At 44.9% G+C, this 20,954-nt stretch overlaps 1 protein-coding gene across 2 annotated transcripts; it reads right to left on the bottom strand.

Moving 5' to 3' along the window:
* Positions 1-639: 639 nt before the first annotated feature.
* On the bottom strand, positions 640-20,899 carry IL17RB (interleukin 17 receptor B). Of its 2 annotated transcripts, XM_011947276.1 has the most exons (11): positions 20,807-20,899; positions 18,742-18,766; positions 17,637-17,777; positions 15,324-15,451; positions 14,468-14,594; positions 12,317-12,364; positions 10,667-10,809; positions 9,962-10,036; positions 8,851-8,950; positions 7,449-7,547; positions 640-1,690 (listed from the first exon to the last, which is right to left on the bottom strand). In XM_011947276.1, the coding sequence occupies exons 1-11, from the start codon at positions 20,864-20,866 to the stop codon at positions 1,164-1,166; spliced, it is 1,473 nt and encodes a 490-aa protein (XP_011802666.1). In that variant the 5' UTR covers positions 20,867-20,899; the 3' UTR covers positions 640-1,163. The 2 variants fall into 2 exon arrangements, with proteins under 2 accessions (XP_011802666.1, XP_011802667.1); XM_011947277.1 differs by lacking the exon at positions 12,317-12,364.
* Between the last annotated feature and the right edge of the window lie 55 nt (positions 20,900-20,954).

Below are 20,954 nucleotides of genomic sequence, written 5' to 3' on the forward strand. Positions count from 1 at the left end.
AAAATGTTGGAAGACAAAATTCACCATCTTTTGTGTTCTGTCATTCTGTGGGGTTTTTTTCATTTGTTTGTTTGTTTTAGACAGGGTCTCGCTGTCACCCAGGATGGAGTGCAGTGGCACAATCACCATTTACTGCACCCTTGACCTCCAGGGCTCAAGTGATCCTCCCACCTCAGCCTCCCTAGTAGCTGGGACCACAGGCTCACACCATCACACGCAGCTAATTTTTAAAATCTTTTGTAGAGAGGGAGGTCTTGCTTTGTGACCTAGTCTGGTCTTGAGTGATCCTTTTGCCTTGGTCTTGCCAAAGTGCTGGCATTGGAGGCATGAGCCACTGCACCCAGCCCTGTTTTTTATTTAAGTAAACCATTATAATAACTGATTTATAAAAAAGTTACTTCAAGAGGGCTTTCAACTTAAGAATTATTTTCATTTAACTAAGAAACAGAACTCTGACAGTGACCTCTAATCGGTAACTTTAGGCAAAAGTAGACAAGTTTGTGGGTAATGTATTTTGGTGTTCATATAAAAAGGCACCTGTACAAGAATCAAGATATGAATCTAGTTTGTAGAGGGAAGGTCTTATGCAAATACTAAATCATACAAGTGATTACATATATACTAGATCATCTGGTTTAGTAAAGGTGGGTTCAGCTTGTTTATTGCCTACTTTTGTTATCTTAAAAACCATGATTTTTTGCACGTAATAGAAGGTTTTTCACCTAAGATGCTATTGAGTGAACCAGTGAGGGGTTCTTAGATTTAGTATTCATTAATTAAACATAGAATATTAGCTAAACAGTTCTGTGTACATTGCAATGCATGGACTATGCAAGACTAGATGTTTGGCTGGAAGATACTTTATTGTTGCATTATCAAAATGGTTATAGTTTTCAATTAAAACTAATTGATTTCTATGTATAAAACTAATTTAGCTTTGAAGTTGTAAATGTAGTTTCTTTAGTTAATGCTACATTAGTTAGCAGTATTTGAAACAATTTTATTGGCATAAAATGTTTTAATTACTAAGGCTATTTGTAGGCTGCATAGTAAGCTTCAGGATCATCATACGTTTTTTCCTTGTAATTGGTGGGGTAGGAAGCCTTTAAGGTCTCTTGCTTCTCATGGGTGGGCTACAAGGAGCAGTAGCCATTGTGGCAGGCTTATGATCTTTTTCCTGCTGACACCTGCTGCTTGACATGGAGAAGTTCTGCACAGAAAGCAGTGGCATCCTTCATGAGGTGGTACTTGGGGCAGACACTGAGAGCATTATAATTGTCTTTGGTATCAGTCTCTCTAAAGTAGACCACCACATATTTGTGCAGATGAGTCTGGCTTCTTAGATCACTGCAGAAAAGGTTAAAGGCAAGGGGGAAGAGGTCTTGAGAGTTCTCACTGGGACTGCCCTCACTCTTGGCACAGGTACCATCGCAAACACTGTTTACGTCATTGGAAAGAAGGAAGACAACTTTGTCTGCTGCCTTCTTTTGAGTGGCAAGCCACTGCACTGGACCCATCTCTGCTATTTTCTTTTTCTGCCACTTTTCAAGGATGACCTCACTTCTGCAATGGTTTTGAAGAAATTCAGTGAAGTAACAAATTGTGTGATGAAAACATATGTCAGATGGGTAAACCACAAGAACCTTAATGGAGGGTGTGGTGGTAGAAAAGGAAGTCATCTTGTTCCTTTCTGTCAGGGGAGAAAAGCATTTGTTATCTGTGAACAGTAAACAGCAGGCTTTCACTCTAAACCATCCCTGACAAATGAACCCTTGCTAGAGAATGTCAGCTGAGCACCAAGGGCCTTGTTAGTGACAGCAAGGAAAAACATCCTGATGTTCCTTTTGAACACATCACCTGAAACACACTGATGCTTAAACTTTAACTTTTTAAACCTTATTTGAAGGGGTGGCCTGCCCCTCCACACCTGAGTGTGTTTCTCGTTAGGTGGAACGAGAGACTTAAGAAAAGAAATGAGACACAGAGACAAAGTATAGGGAAAGAAAAAGTGGGCCCAGGGGACCGGAGCTCAGCATACAGAGGACCCACGCCGGCACCGGTCTCTGAGTTCCCTTAGTATTTATTGATCATTATCTTTACCATCTTAGAAAAAGGGAAGTGGCAGGATAATAGGATCATGGTAGGGAGGTCAGCAGTAAGACATAGGAATAAAGATCTCTGTGACATTGAATAAGTTTAAGGAAAAGTGCTGTGCCTTGATATGCATATGCAAACATCTCCATAAACCTTTTTAGTGCATAAAGAGCAGCATTGCCGCTAGCACGTCCCACCTTCAGCCCTAAGGCGGTTTTCTCCTTTCTCGGTAAACAGAACATACAATCGGGTTTTACACCGAGATGTTCCATTGCCCAGGGACGGGCAGGAGACAGATGCTTTTCTCTATCTCAGCTGCCAAGAGGCCTTCTTTCCTCTTAAACTAGTCCCCCTCAGCACAGACCCTTCACGGGTGTCAGGGTGGGGGATGATCAGGTCTTTCCCTTCCCACGAGGCCATATTTCAGACTATCACATGGGGAGAAACCTTGGACAATACCAAGCTTTCCTAGACAGAGGTCCCTGTGACCTTTGGCAGTATGCGACCTTTTGCAGTGTATGTGTCCCTGGGAACTTGAGATTAAGAGAATGGTGATGACTTTTCACAAGCATACTGCCTTCAGGCACCTGTTTAACAAGGCACGCCCTGCACAGCCCAAAATCCTTTAAACCTTGAGTCACCACAGCACATGTCTCTTGCAAGGACAAGGTTGGGGGTAGGGTCACAGATTAATAGCATCTCAAATACAGAACAAAATGGTGTCTCTTATGTCTACTTCTTTCTATATAGACACAGTAACAGTCTGATCTCTCTTTCTTTTCCCCGCACGTATTTTAAAAGCAGTATTTTCTAAGTCCCTCTCACTAAAACAATCCTCTCAACCAAGCCTTCTCTTTTCAAATAAATTCATAGAAACTTTAGGTTTAAGATATTTTGTTGGCCAGGTTTCGTGGCTCACACCAGTCATCCCAGCACTTTGGGAGGCCAAGGCTGGTAGATCACTTGAGTCCAGGAGTTCCAGACCAGCCAGGGCAACATGGCGAAACTCCATGTCTTACAAAAAGTACAAAACTTAGCTGGGCTTGATGGCACGCACCTGTGGTCCCAGCTACTCAGGAAGCTAAGGTGGGAGGATCACTTGAGCCCAGGAGGCGGAGGTTGCAGTGAGCCAAGATCATGCCATTCCACTCCAGCCTGGGCAACAGAGTGAGACCCTGTCTCAAGAACAAGAAAAAAAAAAAAGGATACTTTGTTTGAGGTGGGTGATTGTAACCTCAGTACTTTTAATGCTGTATATGAACAGGGACACTTGGCCTCTGCACCTCACATTTTGAGTTGGGTCAATTCAGTAGTTGCTTGTACTGTCTTCTACCTGCAGGTAGTAGTTTCTTTACAGTTCCCAAAGTTAAGTGGCACCCCTTTTCAGCCCCTGGAACTTACCTGGCATTCTGCCTTACATGGTGCTATAAAACAGAAACCATGTTTGAAACGACTGTAATGAATACAGGTCAGACAGCATCCCTAAATGTTGTAAGTATTCCTGAGGTCCAAGTGCCCCTGTGGCTTTCTTAGCTTAGAGCATGGAGTTAATCTCATTCTATTTACAACATCACAAGTGACTCAAAGGATGCATTTGTATTTCCTTTTCTAGGTATGGAGAAGAGGAGGAGAAGTTTTTTTAAGAGCTCTGCCTCGAGCAGAGTATGTAAATACTCTGGTTTCTGTATTCAAATACTCCATGTTTTAAAGCTGGCAAAGTCCTTAGAGAGTACAGCTGACCCTTGAACAACGTGGCAGGGAGTGGCACTGGCCCTGCATGCAGTTGAAAATCTCCTATAACCTTTGATTTTCCCACAACTTAACTTCTAATAGCCTACTGTTGACTGGAAGCCTTACCAGGAACACAAACAGCCAATTAACACATATTTTGCATGTTATATGTATTATGTGCTGTATTATATTTAAGCTAGAGAAAAAAATGGAAGAAAATCATGAGGCGAAAAGATATTTACTAATTCATTAAATGGAAGTGGACCATCAGAAAAGTCTTTATCCTTGCCATCTTCAAGTTGAGTAGGCTGACTAGGAAGAGGAGAAAGGGGTTAGTCTTGCTGACTTAGGGGTGGCAGAGGCAGAAGAGGTGGAAGAGGAGGCTGGAGAGGTGGGCGCCTCAGTGTAACTACAGAAATACATCATAATTTCTGACTTTTTTGCTTTTTCATTTTTCGTTTTTCTTTTTTTTTTTCTTTTTTTTTCTTTCTCTTGTTGCTTTTTCATTTTTCTAAAAATATTTGTATATGGTACCAATCCTTCCTCCACCATTTGCTTTAGGTTTAATGCTTGTATCATAGAAGGGTCTGTGTTATAAAAGAAGTGAAAAGCAGTCTTGACTGATCAGAAACCTGCTGGATTGTTTAATGTCAATTTGTTTTCTGGTGCTGCTGCTTCTGTGTCGTCTTCATCATCACCTAACACTGATTGGGAAGCACTCGTCTCCATCAGATCGTCTTCTCTTCGCTCCTCTAGTGTGGTTATCTGTTAGCTCTTGAATTTCTCTGAGATCCATATCTTGAAACCCTTCACCCCCCCACCTTTTTTTGCCACATCTACAATCTCTTTCGTGATTTCCTTGATTGGCTGTGTTGTAAATCCTGTGAAGTCATGCACATCATCTGGACAGTTTTCTCTTGCAGGAAATGTATTGTTTCGGGTTTGATGGCATTCATGGCTTGTTCTGTCACAATGATGGCATCTTCAGTGATGTAATCCTTCCAGACTTCCATGTTGTTCTCTCTGTTGGGGTTCTCTTCCATAGTGTTGACAATCCTTTCCATAAAGTACTGTGTGTAATAAGCCTTGAAGGTCCTTATGGCTCCCAATCTAGAGGCCAAATGATGATGTGTTTGGGGGCAAGGAGACCACTCTGAGGACTTTGGTGTTGAACTTGTGGGGTTCTGGGTGGCTGGGGCCATTGTCCAATATCAAAAGAACTTTAAAAGGCAGTCCTTTCCTGGGAAGGTACTTGTGACTATAGGGACAAAGCATCAATGGAACCAACCCAGAAAAATGTTTTCTCAATGTCCAGGCCTCCTTATTGTACAATCAAAAGATTGGCAGCTGGTGTTTATCTTTTCCCTTCAAGGCCAGGGGGTTAGCAGCTTTATAGATAAGGCCAGTCCTGATCATAAACCCAACTGCATTTGCACAAAGCAGTCCAGTTAGCCTGTCCCTTCCTGCCTTAAATCCTGATGCATGCTTCTCTTCCTTACTAATCAATGTCCTTTGTAGCATTTTTTTCCCAGAAGAGGACACTTTCATCTGCACCGAAAACCTGTTCAGGCAGGTATCCTTTCTCCTCAGTGATTTTCTTAATGGCATCCGGGAACTCATCTGCTGCCTCTTGGTCAGCAGAAGCTGCTTCTCCTGTTATCTTGACAGTTTTTAAGCCAACCCACTTTTTAAAATTATCAAACCATCCTTTAGTGGCATTAAATTCTCCAGCTTTAGATGCTTCACCTTCCTTTTGCTTTAAGTTGTCATATAATGACTTCGCTTTTTCTCAAGTCATATTTGAGTCTACAGTTATGCCTTTCTTATAGCAATCCTGCACTCACATAAAAGCTACATTTTCAATACAGGATTAAAAGGTATTCTGCAAAATGTGCAAGGTTTTCATGCCTGCTGGTGTAGCTGTAGTGATGGCTTCATTAATTTTTTTCTTTTTTCACTATGGTCCTTATGCTGGATTCATTTATCTTGAAATGGTGAACAATCACAGCTGCAGACCCTCAATTTATGGTACATATCAAGCAATTTGGCTTTTCTTCCTTGTAGTGAAAAAAAAAAGTTTTTTTTTCTTTTTTTCATGACGTTGTTTCTTGGGAGTGCTTCCAGCATTACTAGTGGCACTTGGTATGGGTCCTAAGGTGTTATTAAAGGTTTACAGTATTGCACTAAACACGAAAAATACAAGAGAACCACTGGAGATACTTTCTACTGTGATATGTAATTTACTGGAGAGACAAACTGCTCGTTTGGAGATGATTAGCATCACATGGTGTTTTAAGTGGATACTCGCAACACTTGAGCTCACCGCAGTAGCAACAGGAGGTGGCTAGGAAATTATTAACAGCAGGACAGTGCACACTGCAGTTAATGGTATGCAGTTACAATTTAATACCACATCTTTATGCTCATGTTTCTCTCAACTGTGAATGGTATGGTGCCCTGTACAGTTGGTATGTGTGTGTGTAAGTTTTGATAAATTTTTTTAACTTTTTTTTTTTTTTTTTTTTTAGCACAAACACATTTCTTTATTAACCAAGGGCTGATCCTAATTAATCCAACACACTTTGAAATAGCTACATGTAAAATGTTTGTGATAAAGATAATTGAACACAGTAATGAAAAAAAAAAACACAGTATGGAGATTTGCTCATTGAACTGAGCTTGGTCATTCTTTTAGTTAATTCCTGTCCAAAGTGATGATGGAATTTTTATTCTACTTTTTCATAGATCCGAGTACAGGTGACATTGTTCATGACACAGTCCACCACTAATTTCCCATCTTTCAATTTTCTATTGTGCTTTCCTTCCCATCCCACTCCTGATGCTGAACCAATGCACCATCTGTAAAGTTGCAGACAGTCTGAGTTTTTCTGCCATCAGCTGTGGTTTCTTCAAATTTCTCTCCCAGAGTACAAGAAAACTGTGTTGTTTTCAAAGTGCTCTCAGTTTTTATGGTGAGGTTTTTGCCATCACAAGTGATGATAAAATAGTTAACTGTTGGTATGGTAGCAAATTATAAAGTAGACTAGGATCTGCATACATTTTCTGCATTTATGACATACCTTTTTCTTAATTTCTTTCAATATTTTAATTGAAAAATAAATTCATCTGAGTTTTTTTTCCAAATTGATACAAATCTCCAAAAAATTTTCCAGTGTATGTATTGAAAAAATCCAGGTGTAAGTGGCTTTGTGCAGTCCAAACCTGTTGTTCAAGGGTCAACTGTGTATGAATCCAAGCGAAAGCTTTTCTTACACCTCAGAAGAACTGTTTTCTAAAAAACAGGAACTAGCATAGAGTAACCATCACAAGTCAAGTGTAATTTGTTATCAGCCATCTTTTGCCCATTTCAGTACTGGTAGATGGATCAATGGTAAAAATGGGACAGTCAGAAGATCTGGAAGTCCTGACCCTACTTTCACCTGGCATGTGTAATCCAGTGATGCTCGTATCAGTCTCCGTAGGAGCACTTGAAGGTATTACATGAATGCTATCTAACTCAGGGAAATGCCAACATGTGATTGCCTCCAGAGGAATCTTCTTTAAAAAAAAATTCAAAATGTTATTTCCTTATGAGGATGTCTTTAAAGAATTATAACCCTTACCGTGCATCCACATTAGATAGATCCCTGCCACCAGCACCCATATCACCACCAGCAGAGACGGCAGGAGGAGAGGCAGCCAGCCTCCCGGTTTGCTTCTGTCTGGAGAAAACAAAGCTTATTCACCTTTGGAAAACAAATCCACACATATCTCTTACTTAAAAACTAAGACTTTGTATACTTTGTAGAGGTTTATTTATTTTTTATTATTTTTTAGTTTTGAGACAGAGTCTCGCTCTGCTGCCCAGGTTGGAGTGCAGTGGCACAGTCTCGGCTCACTGCAGCCTCCGCCTCCCAGGTTCAAGCAATGCTGCCTCAGCCTCCCAAGTAGCTGGGATTACAGGCATGTGTCATCACGCCCAGCCACTTTGTAGAGTTTTAGATCCCTTTAAAACCATCAGTCAGAAGCTCTTTAGAGAGTCTGCCAATCATATCTTTTTCCCTAGAGTGTGCAGGTCTTGCATTAGATTCTCAAAAGGGATATGGGACCTAGGATGTTAAGAACAGCCCTAAAATCTCTGACTTTCTCCTGATATGCACAGGCATTTTCACAGTAGGAACTAGGGTTTCTGTCCAGTTTTTGTTCTTTAAGGAATTAATGTTATTCTCGGTACAACTGCTTACATACGTAGCACGTATAGATGGCATTTTTTACAGGTCATCTTGTTAGACTGACATACATGGAGGGTAGTGCCACCCGCCTCACAGGAACATCAGGTAAGCTCAGGCACAGAGTGCCCAGGAATCTGTAAGGCTTTGCCCACGCACAAGTCAGGACTGCCAGGCACCTGGGTTGTCTTCACTTCATTTGGCTGAGTCTAATGACGCCTTCCAACTTTTGACCCCACCCCTGGTCTGTTGTGTAAACATTGTATATCTCCATCTGTAATGAAAAAGCTAACACATCTCTAACTCCAGAGACACTTTCCGAAACATGCTGTTCTCAGGCACCAGTGAGGCGGTGCCATTATTCCTCATTTGTTATCCAAATGTTGGCCGTGTGACCACACCAACAGCTTATCGGGGCCACTGAGACTGGTAAGAGAATCAGAATATGGTGAAATATTCATTCTCGTATATACCCAGTCGTCTTACACCTTTGACTTTTTTCAGCAGATCCTTGTGGCACTCAGAACATCCATTTTGCACTGTGTATTTTTTTTCCCTTTTATGTATCCTGCTTTATAAAGAGTCATGAGTGGTTTTACAAATAAAACCTGTTCTTACTCAGATTCTAGGTTCTCTGGGACAGCACTGTTAGCTTTCTCTGCACCCCAGTTCAGTGTACACAGGCAGGGACCCCTTGCACTACCCACACACACACCCTTCCACATACTGAGTTGGGGGCTGTGACTGTGTGTCCTGAGCCACTTTGATCATCTGGTTGAAGTGACTGGGCACTTACTATTATCCAGAGGGAAAGGGACGCCTGTTTGTGGGCAGAGCACAACCGTTCCTTTATGTCGGATGCAGTCGCTGCCACAAGTAGGAAAATACGGAGTCAGCTGAGGAAAAACAGGAGGCTCAGAAAGTTCACACCATGCATCAGAGCTAAATCTCACCATGACTCCTACTTCCACCAAAACTTCCCTTCTTTCTGGCTTCACCCCTACCTCTAGTGTTGTCACGCACATTTTCCCCTTGGTCACACGTCTGTAACAAAGCCCTAAAGTCAAAACCAGTGACCTAAGACCCACATGCCCAAGACTCCCGGGGTCTGAACCTAAACTTTGTACATGTTACTAACATACCAGTTCCCTTATCTAAAAAGGCTAGGTCATATCTTACCACATAGACAAACATTTCCTCTAGAAAAAAGGAGCAGCAGTGATCCTGTTGGCTTCCTTCAGCCAGTGCTTTAGGACTTGCAAGTCCCTGTAGTAAGGGAAGTATATGGTTCTCCAGAAAAGGGTAGCAGCCATCATATCCTGGCTGGTGCCTCCCCCCTCGGGCCTGTCTGAGCACTTTTTATTCCAGGGAATGGAGCACGGAAGCTCCTTACTCTTTGGACCTCCTGTGTCCCCACCTCAAAAACTAGAGTTTAAAGAGATGTACTGAGAGGTGAAGGAGCACCTACTGCTCCAACTTCCTGTGTTCAGCTGGGTCCCCTGTGGCCCAGAGAGGAGTGGCAGACCCTCTCCAGAGTTCATACACTTCCTGGAACTCAAACCTTCCCATTTCAAACCCTTTGCAGCTTCATCTTGCAGTTAAAGGCTTGGGAAAGTAAAATGGTACTGCTATCCCTGAGTGCTGAGTGTCTGTGACAGAAAATAGAAATAAAAAGTGCTTTGGAAGGTCAGCAGCCATTAATACAAGCAAAAGGGACCACGACTGCCACGTCGACCTCCTGACCTCAGCAGTCTGGAGGCTGCAGCGAGAGAGCCCCCATGAACGCCACTTAACTCATGTCTGCTGGCAGAAGTGCATTTGACAAGAGAGAACGCATCCTTAAAAGCAATGAATGGTGGAACTCTTCTATGTCCCTTCCCTCCCCAGAGCAGCTCACAGAACTTTACCTGCACCATAGCACCTTCACTTTCCTCAGTCACTGGAATCACCACTGAAGCTCGCGTTTGTTTGTTCTGGTGTGGCTAAGAGACAGAGTCAAGAATTATGAGGTGCCGGGCGCACTGGCTCACGCCTGTAATCCCAACACTTTGGGAGGCCGAGGCAGGCAGATGGCTTGAGCCCAGGAGTTTGAGACCAGCCTGGGCAACATGGTGAAACCCTGTCTCTACTAAAAATGAAAAAATTAGCTCGGCATGGTGGCACGTGCCTGTAGTCCCAACTACCTGGGGAGGCTGAGGTGGGAGGATCACTTGAGCCCGGAAGGTGGAGGCTGCAGTAAGCTGTGATTGTGCCACTGCATCCCAGCTTGGGAGACAGTGAGACCCTGTGTCAACCTCTGCCCCACAAAAACAGAATTACGAGGCACAGGAGTGAGTAGATTGAAGGGTTCCAGCAAAGCAGCTTTGCTTCCCAAAAGAACTCCTTTCACTAGACCGTGTGTAAAGAAGGGCCCATTTCCTGCTTCAGAGACTTCTTTCTTTCTGTGGCTTGAGATTCACAGTGATATCTCTCAGGATGCCCACAGGGACTTGTTTTTATCTGTTGAATTCATCAAAGTAGCCCAGCACATTTGGACAATACTGTCCCCATTTTCCTTCAATGCACTAAGGAAAGCTAGAGGGCGAGGTGAAGGGGATGAAGAGAAAAAGTACCTCAGACACTTGAGAAAACCCGATGATGGTGCTGTGTTGGATAAGAGCCATGTATCTGTTTCCCAGAGGACTGGTTGTGAAGTTCACTTCTACTGTCTCTTCATTCTTCTTACAAGCAGTGATATTCGGATCCCACAGGCTTCCTATGAGTTGAGAGAGAACCATGTAGATGAACTTGCTAACTCTTCCCTCATTTAAGTTCCCCACAGGGCTTTATGGAAACAATCCAAGTTCTCAGGAACAATGTCCAAGAGACAGGGACGCTGCTACACAGTGAACTTTTTATCATTGTTTCCAGAGTCTCAAAGCACTTGCTGCCCAAGACAGTTTGGGGATCCGTACATCGCTGCTTTGCTAAAAAAGCTTCCCTGGACTGAGTGTGGTGGGAGGCATGGATTGGTTCTGTTAACTCACTGCTGTTTTCAACCTCTGTTGAGTTAAGGGATAGGGTCAGTATTTTCTCCTTCCCAGGATGGGGAGAAGGAGCCACGGGTTAGAAAACATGTCTAAGATTATAGAGCAAGTGAATTCACGATCAGGACTATAACCACTAGAATATTTTGTGTTCCAGGAGCTTCATCCATCAGACCATTCTGCCAGCTTCACTGGATGCAAAGAAAGAAGGAAATGGCTCATAGCTTAGAGGATATACCCTGATAGGTCTGCTCTGGCAGAAAAAGTCATTTCATTCATGTGACTTGGAAATAAGGACTGGATTGATTTCCAGGAACACAATGTATAATAGCAGAAATTATCTTCTCCACCGAAGAGACCATTTCAGGCCCTGGCTCAGAACTGTCTTTAGGAATTCAGGTCCAGGACTGACTTCAAGGCCCTCTGACCTCCTCATACCTACAGTGTTCTCTGTACCCTCGGTGGGAAGCCCAGCGTCCAAATCCGCCTTCTAGCAAGGACAGCATGCACAGCTGTCTGACGGTACCAGGGATGCCTTGTGTGGTGGAGGGTGCCTAAAAGTTCTGGACTGATCCGAATACCACTAGCCTCATTAGCTTTCCAACACTATATTACTCAGAAATTTACACAAACTATATTACTCAGAAATTTACACAAACCCTTGGAAAGTGGGCACTAGGGACTGATAATCCTACAGGGGATTATTACAAAATTCAAGGGGTAAAATTCACTAGCCTGTGAAAAGTGATCCTCTTTGAGGACACAAGTTGTGGGCCAGTCCTTCAGCGAACTCACACTCCCAACTCGAATGTTTGCTAATCCAAACAGAAGGTTCTTAGGGTCCCCATGGCCACAGGTGGACGGTGCTGGTGTCTGGGCTGGTGGAAGGGCTCATAGGACTCCTGTCAATCAGGAAGAGCCTTTGGCACCGCTGAGCCACTTGGGCTAAAATGTTGTTACCCAAGGGGGTGGGGGTGGTTCTTTGTGACTGTTGCTCCACTATGTAAATGCACTGAGGGTCTACCCCTTTCTGGACAGGCTGCTCCACTCAGTGGGCAAAGTGCTTGCTGGAGATCAGGAGCCCTAGGTGCTTCTGTCGCCACCGTAGGGGGTGCCTTGGATATGCGACTCTCCCCTAGGGCTCAGTGTCTTCATCTGTGCAAAGATGAAGAGAGCTAGGCTGCCTCAAGTTACAAGTTTCCTCAAATAATAAAAGCAAATGCTGTATTTACTTACCGGCCTTGACACACTTTTTTTTATATTTCATTATGTGGTCTAGGCAGCCTGTAAATTTGAATGGAAGTTTTTACATTTTAGAAAAAGCGATCTCTGCCCCACCCCCTTTGCCAACAAGTGCACACCCACATACACATGCCACACCTGTAACAAACTGTCAAAACATTCCACACGTAAGATGTCAAATTCAAATGGGGCTCTAACATTTTACTGTTAAACAGGAGAACATCTGCCCATGACGTGATAGCCAGAGTCTAATTTAAATACAGCCTTTATCAGAATAGTGTCTTTGATCCCTAAGAGAAACTCGAAAACCATCCATCATTTGAAAATGACATTTGGTAAAATCTGTAGACGCTGCCCCTTCTAGGACGTGAAGACTAACACTCCCATGCCCTCACCCCTGGGTGGGGTAGAATCAGTGACTTGTTTCCAAAAACGAGAGTTGGGAAAACCAGTAGATTTACATGGAGAAGTCTGGCAGGTCCCACGTCAATCTAGTGTTGATGGTGACCCCCAGCCTGGTGTCATGTGGGTGCCATGCACCCCGATAGGATGCGATAAGAAGGGCCCGGCACCTCTGTGATATGAATTCCCTGTCTAATCACGAGACAAACCCAAACCGGGGGACATTCTACAGGATGCCTGGTCAGAACTCAAGACCATCAAGATTCTGAAAAACAAAGACTAAGAAACTGTTACAGACCAGAGGAGAGGCACACAGGGACTACCTGCAACTGGAACAGAAAGAGGACATTCATGAAAAAGCAGGTGAAATCCAAATAAAGTCTGGAGTTCAGTTAACAGACATGTACTAATGTTGGTTTCTTAGTTTTGACAAATGTATCATGGTACTATAAGATGCTAATAATAGGAGAAGCTGGGTGAGAGGTATATGGAAACTCTTTGTACTATCTTTGCAACTTTTCTGTAAATCTAAAATTATTCCAAAATAAGGCTGGGCACAGTGGCTCACTATTGAAATCCCAGCACTTTGGGAGGCCAAGGTGGGCAGATCACGCGAGGTCAGGAGTTCGAGACTAGACTGGCCATCATGGTGAAACCTCATCTCAACTAAAAATACAAAAATTAGCTGGGCGTGGTGGCTCATGCCTGTAATCCCAGCTTCTCGGGAGGCTGAGGCAGGAGAATCACTTAAACCCAAGAGGCAGAGGCTGCAGTGAACTGAGATGGTGCCATTGCACTATAGCCTGGGTGACAAGAGTGAAACTCTGTCTAAAAAATAAATAAATAAATAAATAATAAAATAATTCCAAAATAAAAAAGCTTATTTGAAAACAAAATGAGGTTTGCTCTCATCAAGAAAGCTGGAAACTACGTGTAGTAAATGGTGCAGCACCAAAAACACCCTGGACCACAATCTCCAAGACCAGCAGTGAACTGGAAATCACCCGTTTGGCTTTGATGCCTTGCCTGTGACAGATGACAGGATGAGGGTATGGAAAGGGTGACTCGGCTCAGACAGACCCTTCACACACACATCCTGTCTTATCCTTGTCACATCCCTGTGTGTGACATTGCAGCTGTCGTACCAGAGAACTGGTCCTGTGTCACAGAGCTGGGGCAAGGGCCCAGCATCCAACTTGGGACCACCCTGCCTCTCATGGACAGCTGGGGGACAAGCCAACTGGAGTCTGTGGATCCTCAGAGGCCCAGCCATAGGCAGCCCATCCCAGAAAGCTGAGATTGGAACGAACAAACATTTTGCATCAGTGATATAAAGAGTGGCTCAGCTGCATTGCTTTAGAAGGACCAGAGTGTGAATGTCAGCTTCACTTTTACGGTGTGTATAACCCAGGGAAAGTGACTTAACCTCTCAGTTTCTTCATCTGTAAAATGCAGCTATCCCAACCTTGGGGTTGCTGGGATGCTTAAGTGAGATGATGCATGTCAAGTATTCAGCACAGTGCCTGGCACACAGGAACAGGCTTTTCTCTACATTTTACCTGACTTTATCCTCTCTGCTCTGTGGGTAAAGTATGGTTACTACTGTGTCCATGGTTTAGATAAGGGAACTGAGACTTAGCAAGGCCAAAAGCCTTATCCAGGGTTCCCTGGGCTCTCTCTGTACATATCCCAAAGCAGGCATCCCAGCAAGACAAGGAATAATAAACGAGTGAAGAAGTTTACCTGGTGAAGTGAAATTCACAGACATGGAAGGGCCATCTTCATTCATATTTGCATTAGGAATATTATGGGCCCCAATGAAATAGACTGTGTTCAGCTCTACAGGGAAGCCGATGTAGGAAAACGTCCACTGAAAGGCAAAGCAAGGAACTCTCAATTCCCAAAACACTGCAATACAGAAACAGTATACCTTAGTGTGTTGCCCTTTTAGTTTGTATTTCATTACTTACTCTGTGAAAACTTAGGTCTCCAACCAATGCCTACTTAGGGAATGAGCACTACACAATTTACAGAATCAGAGAAGTATAAAGTTTTAAAGCCAGGATCTAATTTAAATCCAGTTCTCTTCCCTCAGCTGTTAGGGAAAAACTGAGGCCCAGAGATGCTGACTTACCAAAGGCACAAAACAGAGAAGTAGCCGAAAATGGGATTTGAACCAAGGGATCTTGCTCTAAGCGACTGTCTTTACCAGCCTGTGTGAGCAGCACATCATCCATGCTCCCCAAACAAAGGGCCTAGCTTTCAGCAACAATTAGCCAAATACATAAAAGTGCCTATGCCCGGATGCAGTGGCTCATAGCTGTAATGCCAGCACTTTGGGAGGCTGAGGCAGGCAGATCGCTTGAGCCCAGGAATTCAAGACCAGCAACACAGTGAAACCCCTCTCTACAAAGACTACAAAAATTAACCAGGTCTGGTGGCTCATGTCTGTAGTCCCAGCTGCTTGGGAGGCTGAGGTAGAAGGATCGCTTGAGCCCAGGAGATTGAGGTCACAAGGAGTCATGATTGCACCACTGTACTCCAGCCTGGGTGACAGAACAAGACCCTATCTCAAAAAACAAAACAAAAAAGTGCTTACTTTACCACCTGAGGGTCTGGTCTGAGTCTGGAAGGCCTCCGTGTAATTGCACCTCACACAGCTGTAGGACTGGAAGTTGCTTTTGCCCGTCACACAAATCTTGGTGGCCTTCAACAAGCGGATGCTGGCTGCCGAGATAGGCAAGAGGGCATTGGTTTATTTAGCACTTGTTGTGTGGCTCACTTGATACCAGATACTTTACTAGCATGCTTTACTTATGTCTCAGTTCATATTCACAATAGTACTGAAAGGCACCACTGTCTCCAGTTTATAAATGGGGTTCGTGAGTCTTAGGAAGTTTCAGGGAGCTCTGCTTAAACTTACAAAGCTCATCAGCAAGCAGCAGATATGAATTCAGATTCCAAAGCCCAAGCTCCCTCCTCCTCACAGGTCAGCTTGAATTTCATAGGATGCCTGCAAAGGTGGCTATCGCTCTACACTATTCTGGGTCTCTTAAGAGGAACAGGCTGGTCTTAGGGAGACCCACAAAGACCCTCCAAGAGTGTCATCACCAAACCACACCTGTTCCGATTGCACCTTTATCCATGCTGATTCTTCTCCCTGAAGGCCCTTTCCTCCCATTATCTACCTCTTCAAGTCTCACTCCTTTAAAGCCCAACTCACTCATGCACCACAGCATATAACCACAGCTGACAAAAAGTTCACTCTGTGCCAGGTAAGGGCCCAAACGCTTATGGCCGCATCTCACCTAAAGCAACCTCACCAGGGTCCCTTTCCCGCTCCTCTCGCCCTATCCCACTCAGATGAAGCATAGCTTCCTTCTGGGACTCCCCTGACACTGTGCCTGTGTCTGCCTCCCCTACCCCTCTGAATCCTCCTGGGTGGAGACTGTAGGTGACTCCTCTCTCTGTGCCTGGTGCTCATGGATTCTTGACTGGGTAGACTTTTTTCCAATCTGAATTTAGCAGATGGAAATCAAAAGGATGGGCATTAGGATCCCAGGAGTAGCTCACTGAAAGAACTCACATGGTGCCTTGCAGCGTAATCTTGGGGAAATGCCAAAAGCTTCACGACATCATCTGGGAAGTAGAAAAGTAATCTATCTAAGCCAGTGCTTTCCCTAAACAGGAGTAGGGTGGGGGAAATCATCTCTGGCCTTACCTTATCTTCTTCCATGAAGTACATACACAGAAAAGTACACAGATCATAAGTGTACCACTTGCTGCATCAGGACACTCATGCAACCAGTATGCAGGTTAAGAAACTCCCTCAGGTGTGCCCCTCGCGCTTCCTTTCAGTCACTCCTACTCCAGCAGGAACCACTATCCTGACTTTTTTTTTTTTTTGAGACAGTCTGTCACCCAGGCTGGAGTACAATGGCGCAGTCTTGACTCACTGTAACCTCCACCTCCTGGGTTCAAGTTATTCTCCTGCCTCAGCCTCCAAAGTAGCTAGTATTACAGGCATGTGCCACCATGCCTGCCTAATTTTTTGTATTTTTAGTAGAGACGGAGTTTTACCATGTTGGCCAGGCTGGTCTTGAACTCCTAACCTCAAGTAATCTACCCACCTTGGCCTCCCAAAGTACTGGGATTACAGGTGTGAGCCACTGCGCCTGGTTTTTTGGGGTTTTTTTTTTGTTTTTTTTGAGACGGAGTTTCACTCTGTTGCCCAGGCTGGAGTGCAGTGGTGCGATCTCAGCTCACTGCAACCTCTACCTCCTGGGTTCAAGCCATTCTCCTGCCTCAGCCTCCCGAGTAGCTGGGATTACAGGTGCCACAACACCACACCTGGCTAATTTTTGTATTTTTAGTAGAGACGGGGTTTTGCCATGTTGGCCAGGCTGGTCTCAAACTCCTGGCCTCAAGTGATCCACCAGCCTCGGCCTCCCAAAGTGCTGGGATTACAGGCGTGAGCCACCGCTCCTGGCCACTCTCCTGACTTCTAACTGGCAGATTGGTTTTGTCTGTTTGGCACTTTCTGTAAATGGGATCATATGGCATGGATGCCTGCAGGCATGCAAACAGACATAAATGTACAAACTCTTTTGAATCTGCCTTCTTATGTTTGTGACATTCATCCATATTGTTATATGTAGTTACAGATCATTCATTCTTGTTGCTGTAACGGAATTTATTTGGTGATTCCTTTCTACTGTTGGGCATTTGAGTGCTTTCTAATGTTGCCTGTTATGAGTAGTGTTACTAGATCATCCTAGTATGTGGCTTTTGGTGCATGTATGCATGTATTTCTGTTGGTTATGCCTAGGAGGGGAATTAATGGTTCATATAGCCTGCACATTTCTGATTTAGCAGACATTTTGGGCCTCATCTCTGATAGATGCAAACTTACCATCTGCCCGGAGTACCCAGCTTACGTTCATCAAAATTGAATAGTCCCCTGTTGCAACACTAGTTTTAACAGGTTCTACTCGGAGGTCCCTCAAGTCTCCAGGGGTCAGATCATGTTGTAGCATCCACTCTGGAGATGGTCCTGGGAAAAGGCAAGACTTCCATGACACTCTCCTTCCCGGCCCAATCTGATGCCATGCCATCTCCTCTCAGTGACTCACCCCAAACCTTCCCCCATTCACAATTCCTCACTTCTTTTTTTTTTTTTAATTAAAAAAATTGTTTTTTTGTAGAGGTGGGGTCTCACTCAGTTGCCTAAAATGATCTCAAACTCCTGGCCTCAAATGATCCTCCCGCCTCAGCCTCCCAAAGTGCTGGGATTATAGGTATAAGCCACCACACCCGACACAATTCCTCAGTTCTTCCTGCTAAAGCCAAATGTTTCTTAGTGCTGGTTGATTTATAGCCGAGATAATGCTGCTCTAAGAGAAGTACTCTCAGCCTCCTGGCCTCCACCTGTGGAGCACTTGGGACCACTCCAGGTGCCTGTGTATGTACATATGTATATATTTAGTGTATTTGACATGTTTATTAGAGTCAGCCCTGCCTTCCTCAGGCCTCGCCCCTGGATTCCAGCCAGTTGGCCCACACAAACCCCACTTTCCCACCTCCTAACCTTTGCTGGTGCCATCTCTCCTCCAGCTCACTCTCCCCACTCGTATTTTTTGGGCAGAAGCCTACCCATTCTTCACCATCTCAAACCCCCACTCTCCTATGAAACATTTGCTTCTTGGTCCCAACTCTAAGTGACCTTCCTTTCACGGCCTCGATCTTCCTCTGCAGAGTGGCAGGCATCATTTTCCACCTTATATGGCAAGTCCTACCCTGACTGGCCAGGAGGCGAGCCTGTCTGAAACACGTCTTCATTCCTATGGAGCCCCAGAGTTCTGCTTTGAGCAGACAGAGACTTCTTCCGCAACAGCCAGTAAAGCAATGGTTCACCCTGTGCCTGGTCTTCGATGACCTATTGCCTATATTAGGCCTCCTAAAAGTCCAGCTGTGCTTTCAATGTAAAGCCCCAAATACCCATTCTCTAATGTACCTACCAGTTTCAGAGCCACATTGAACGGTCTGTGGGAGAGAAGAAAACCAAGCGTCATGTTGAAGCTGGCAAACCACAAGCTCTCCTTTGCCAAATTAGGTAGAACACCATTTTCCCCTTACATGCATACACAAGTGACAAACTTTCAATAAAAGATGAACTGGTTCTGCTTCACAGCTTACGGCAAAACTAAGCTGCCCCACTGTAGGCTATGACGGACCATGAATTAGCCATCAGGAAATACCTGATCCCCAAGCCAGTGCATAACCTCACTTGAAGACCAGAGGTGGGTCTCCATCCGTCTCTGGATGTCAGCCTTCCCTGCTGCAAGCAGGGGATGACTTGGGACCGATGTGAGGCTCCTTCACACTCTAACGTTTAACTCTAGGATTTTAGGATGGCCTGGAGTATTTACTGGGCTACCCCAGGTTAAGGAGTAGCTATGCCAAGGAGATGAACAAAAGAAAGCTCTGAATGCAGTCCAGGGTACTTTCCTCAGGTTCTGTAAAATATTCCCCTTCTAACACAAAAGGACTCACTGAGCAATTAAGGAAACCATAAGCAATTATTTGTGTTCAAGAAAGGCTGGTACTAAATCGTTTGAAGTTAGCTGCTCATGTTTTTTCATAAAAAAAAATAATTTGTGCTTTGGTTCTGGTAAATTCCTCAACCTAAAATATTGAGGCTTTAGCCAGCAGCAAGCTGGCTAAATGACAAGACTCATTGTGATATGTCCAGCAGCTCTGGAACACTCTGCGGAGCATCTACATTTCCAAACACCTTCTAAGACCTCCTAAGACTTTTGATGGTTTGAGTGATTTGAGTTTGGGCAAAATTGTCAATCATTCATTTGTCTTTAAAAAAATGAACTCTAAGGGATATCATCAGATTCTTTTTTTTCTTTTTTTGAGACAGAGTCTCACTTTGTCACCCAGACTGGAGTGCAGTGGTGCAGATCTCGGCTCACTGCAACCTCCAGCTCCCGGGTTCAAGTGATTCTCCTGCCTCAGCCTCCTGAGTAGCTCGGATTACAGACGCCTGCCACCATGCCCAGCTACTTTTTGTATTTTTAGTAGAGACGGGGTTTCACCATGTTAGCCAGGCTGGTCCTGAAATCCTGACCTCAGGCAATCCGCCTACCTCAGCCTCCCAAAGTGCTGGGATTACAGGCGTGAGCCACCGCACCCGGCCAGACTTTATTATTATTATTATTATTATTTTAAACAAATAAGCCATCATACCAGGAGCTGAGTTCTTATCAAAGGGCCGGTGAGACCAGCCAAGCAACAACCCTAAATGCTACCAAGCTCAAATTGTTGGCCTTGTAGCAACTACAGCAAAAGGGATGAATTCTTCCCTGCAGTGCAAAAAGTCAAGGAGGCTTCTGAAGTGACACAGAGGGGAAGGACAGGAGCTGGAGACATCTGGAAACGGTGAATGGGGTTTGTCCACCAGCAGGTGACTACGGAGCTTGATGCTATATGCTATTCTAAGAGGGCAGGGGTATCGTTTCAAAGGTTATTTGGAGAATGAACTGTTTTCAGTGACCCAGAAGATTCCCTCGATCATTCAGGGCACTGGGGAAGAAAGGAAACTGTCTTCACGAATGAACATGGCAATCAATATGGCCAAAAAGGGAGGGGGTGCTAATGGAGAAACAGTTCTTGTGCCCCAACAGGTGAGCAGACCCCAAGTAACAATAACGAGTGCTGCTGACTACGTGCCAGGCCCTTCGCCGCTAATTGCAGGCCATGTCGTTATTCCTTAAGAGACCCTGGTGGGTTCGGTACTGCCCTTCGTTTTACCGTTCAGGACTTGGAGTTTGGTGAGCAGAAATGACAGAATCAACAGTACAGGGGGCATCTGAGACCGGGTCTGTCTGATTCCCACGCCCCTGACTCAAGCAGCCTGACGCCGATGTCCGGGGCTGCCCCCGAGGGTGCAGGCATGCCCCTCCAGCCGGCGGTCCGCGCACGCCTTCGGGACAGCCTGGAGTGGCGGGTCAGACGACGTCAGGATCTGGGCTCGAGTGCCGGGAGATGGGGTAAGGGGTGCTGGAGGGGGCTTACCGGCTCTCGAGGTACGGCGCTCCTGCACAGCGCGGCCAGGCTCAGCAGCACGAGCGACATCGCCGGACCACTGCGCGGGATCCAGGCTACCCGCACGCTGCGCTCTTATCCCGGCGCTCCGAGGCCGCCCCTTCTCGGCTCCGCCTCT

This window comes from Colobus angolensis, unplaced genomic scaffold (assembly GCF_000951035.1).
Source record: "Colobus angolensis palliatus isolate OR3802 unplaced genomic scaffold, Cang.pa_1.0 Scaffold26, whole genome shotgun sequence".
Lineage (NCBI taxonomy): Eukaryota > Metazoa > Chordata > Mammalia > Primates > Cercopithecidae > Colobus > Colobus angolensis.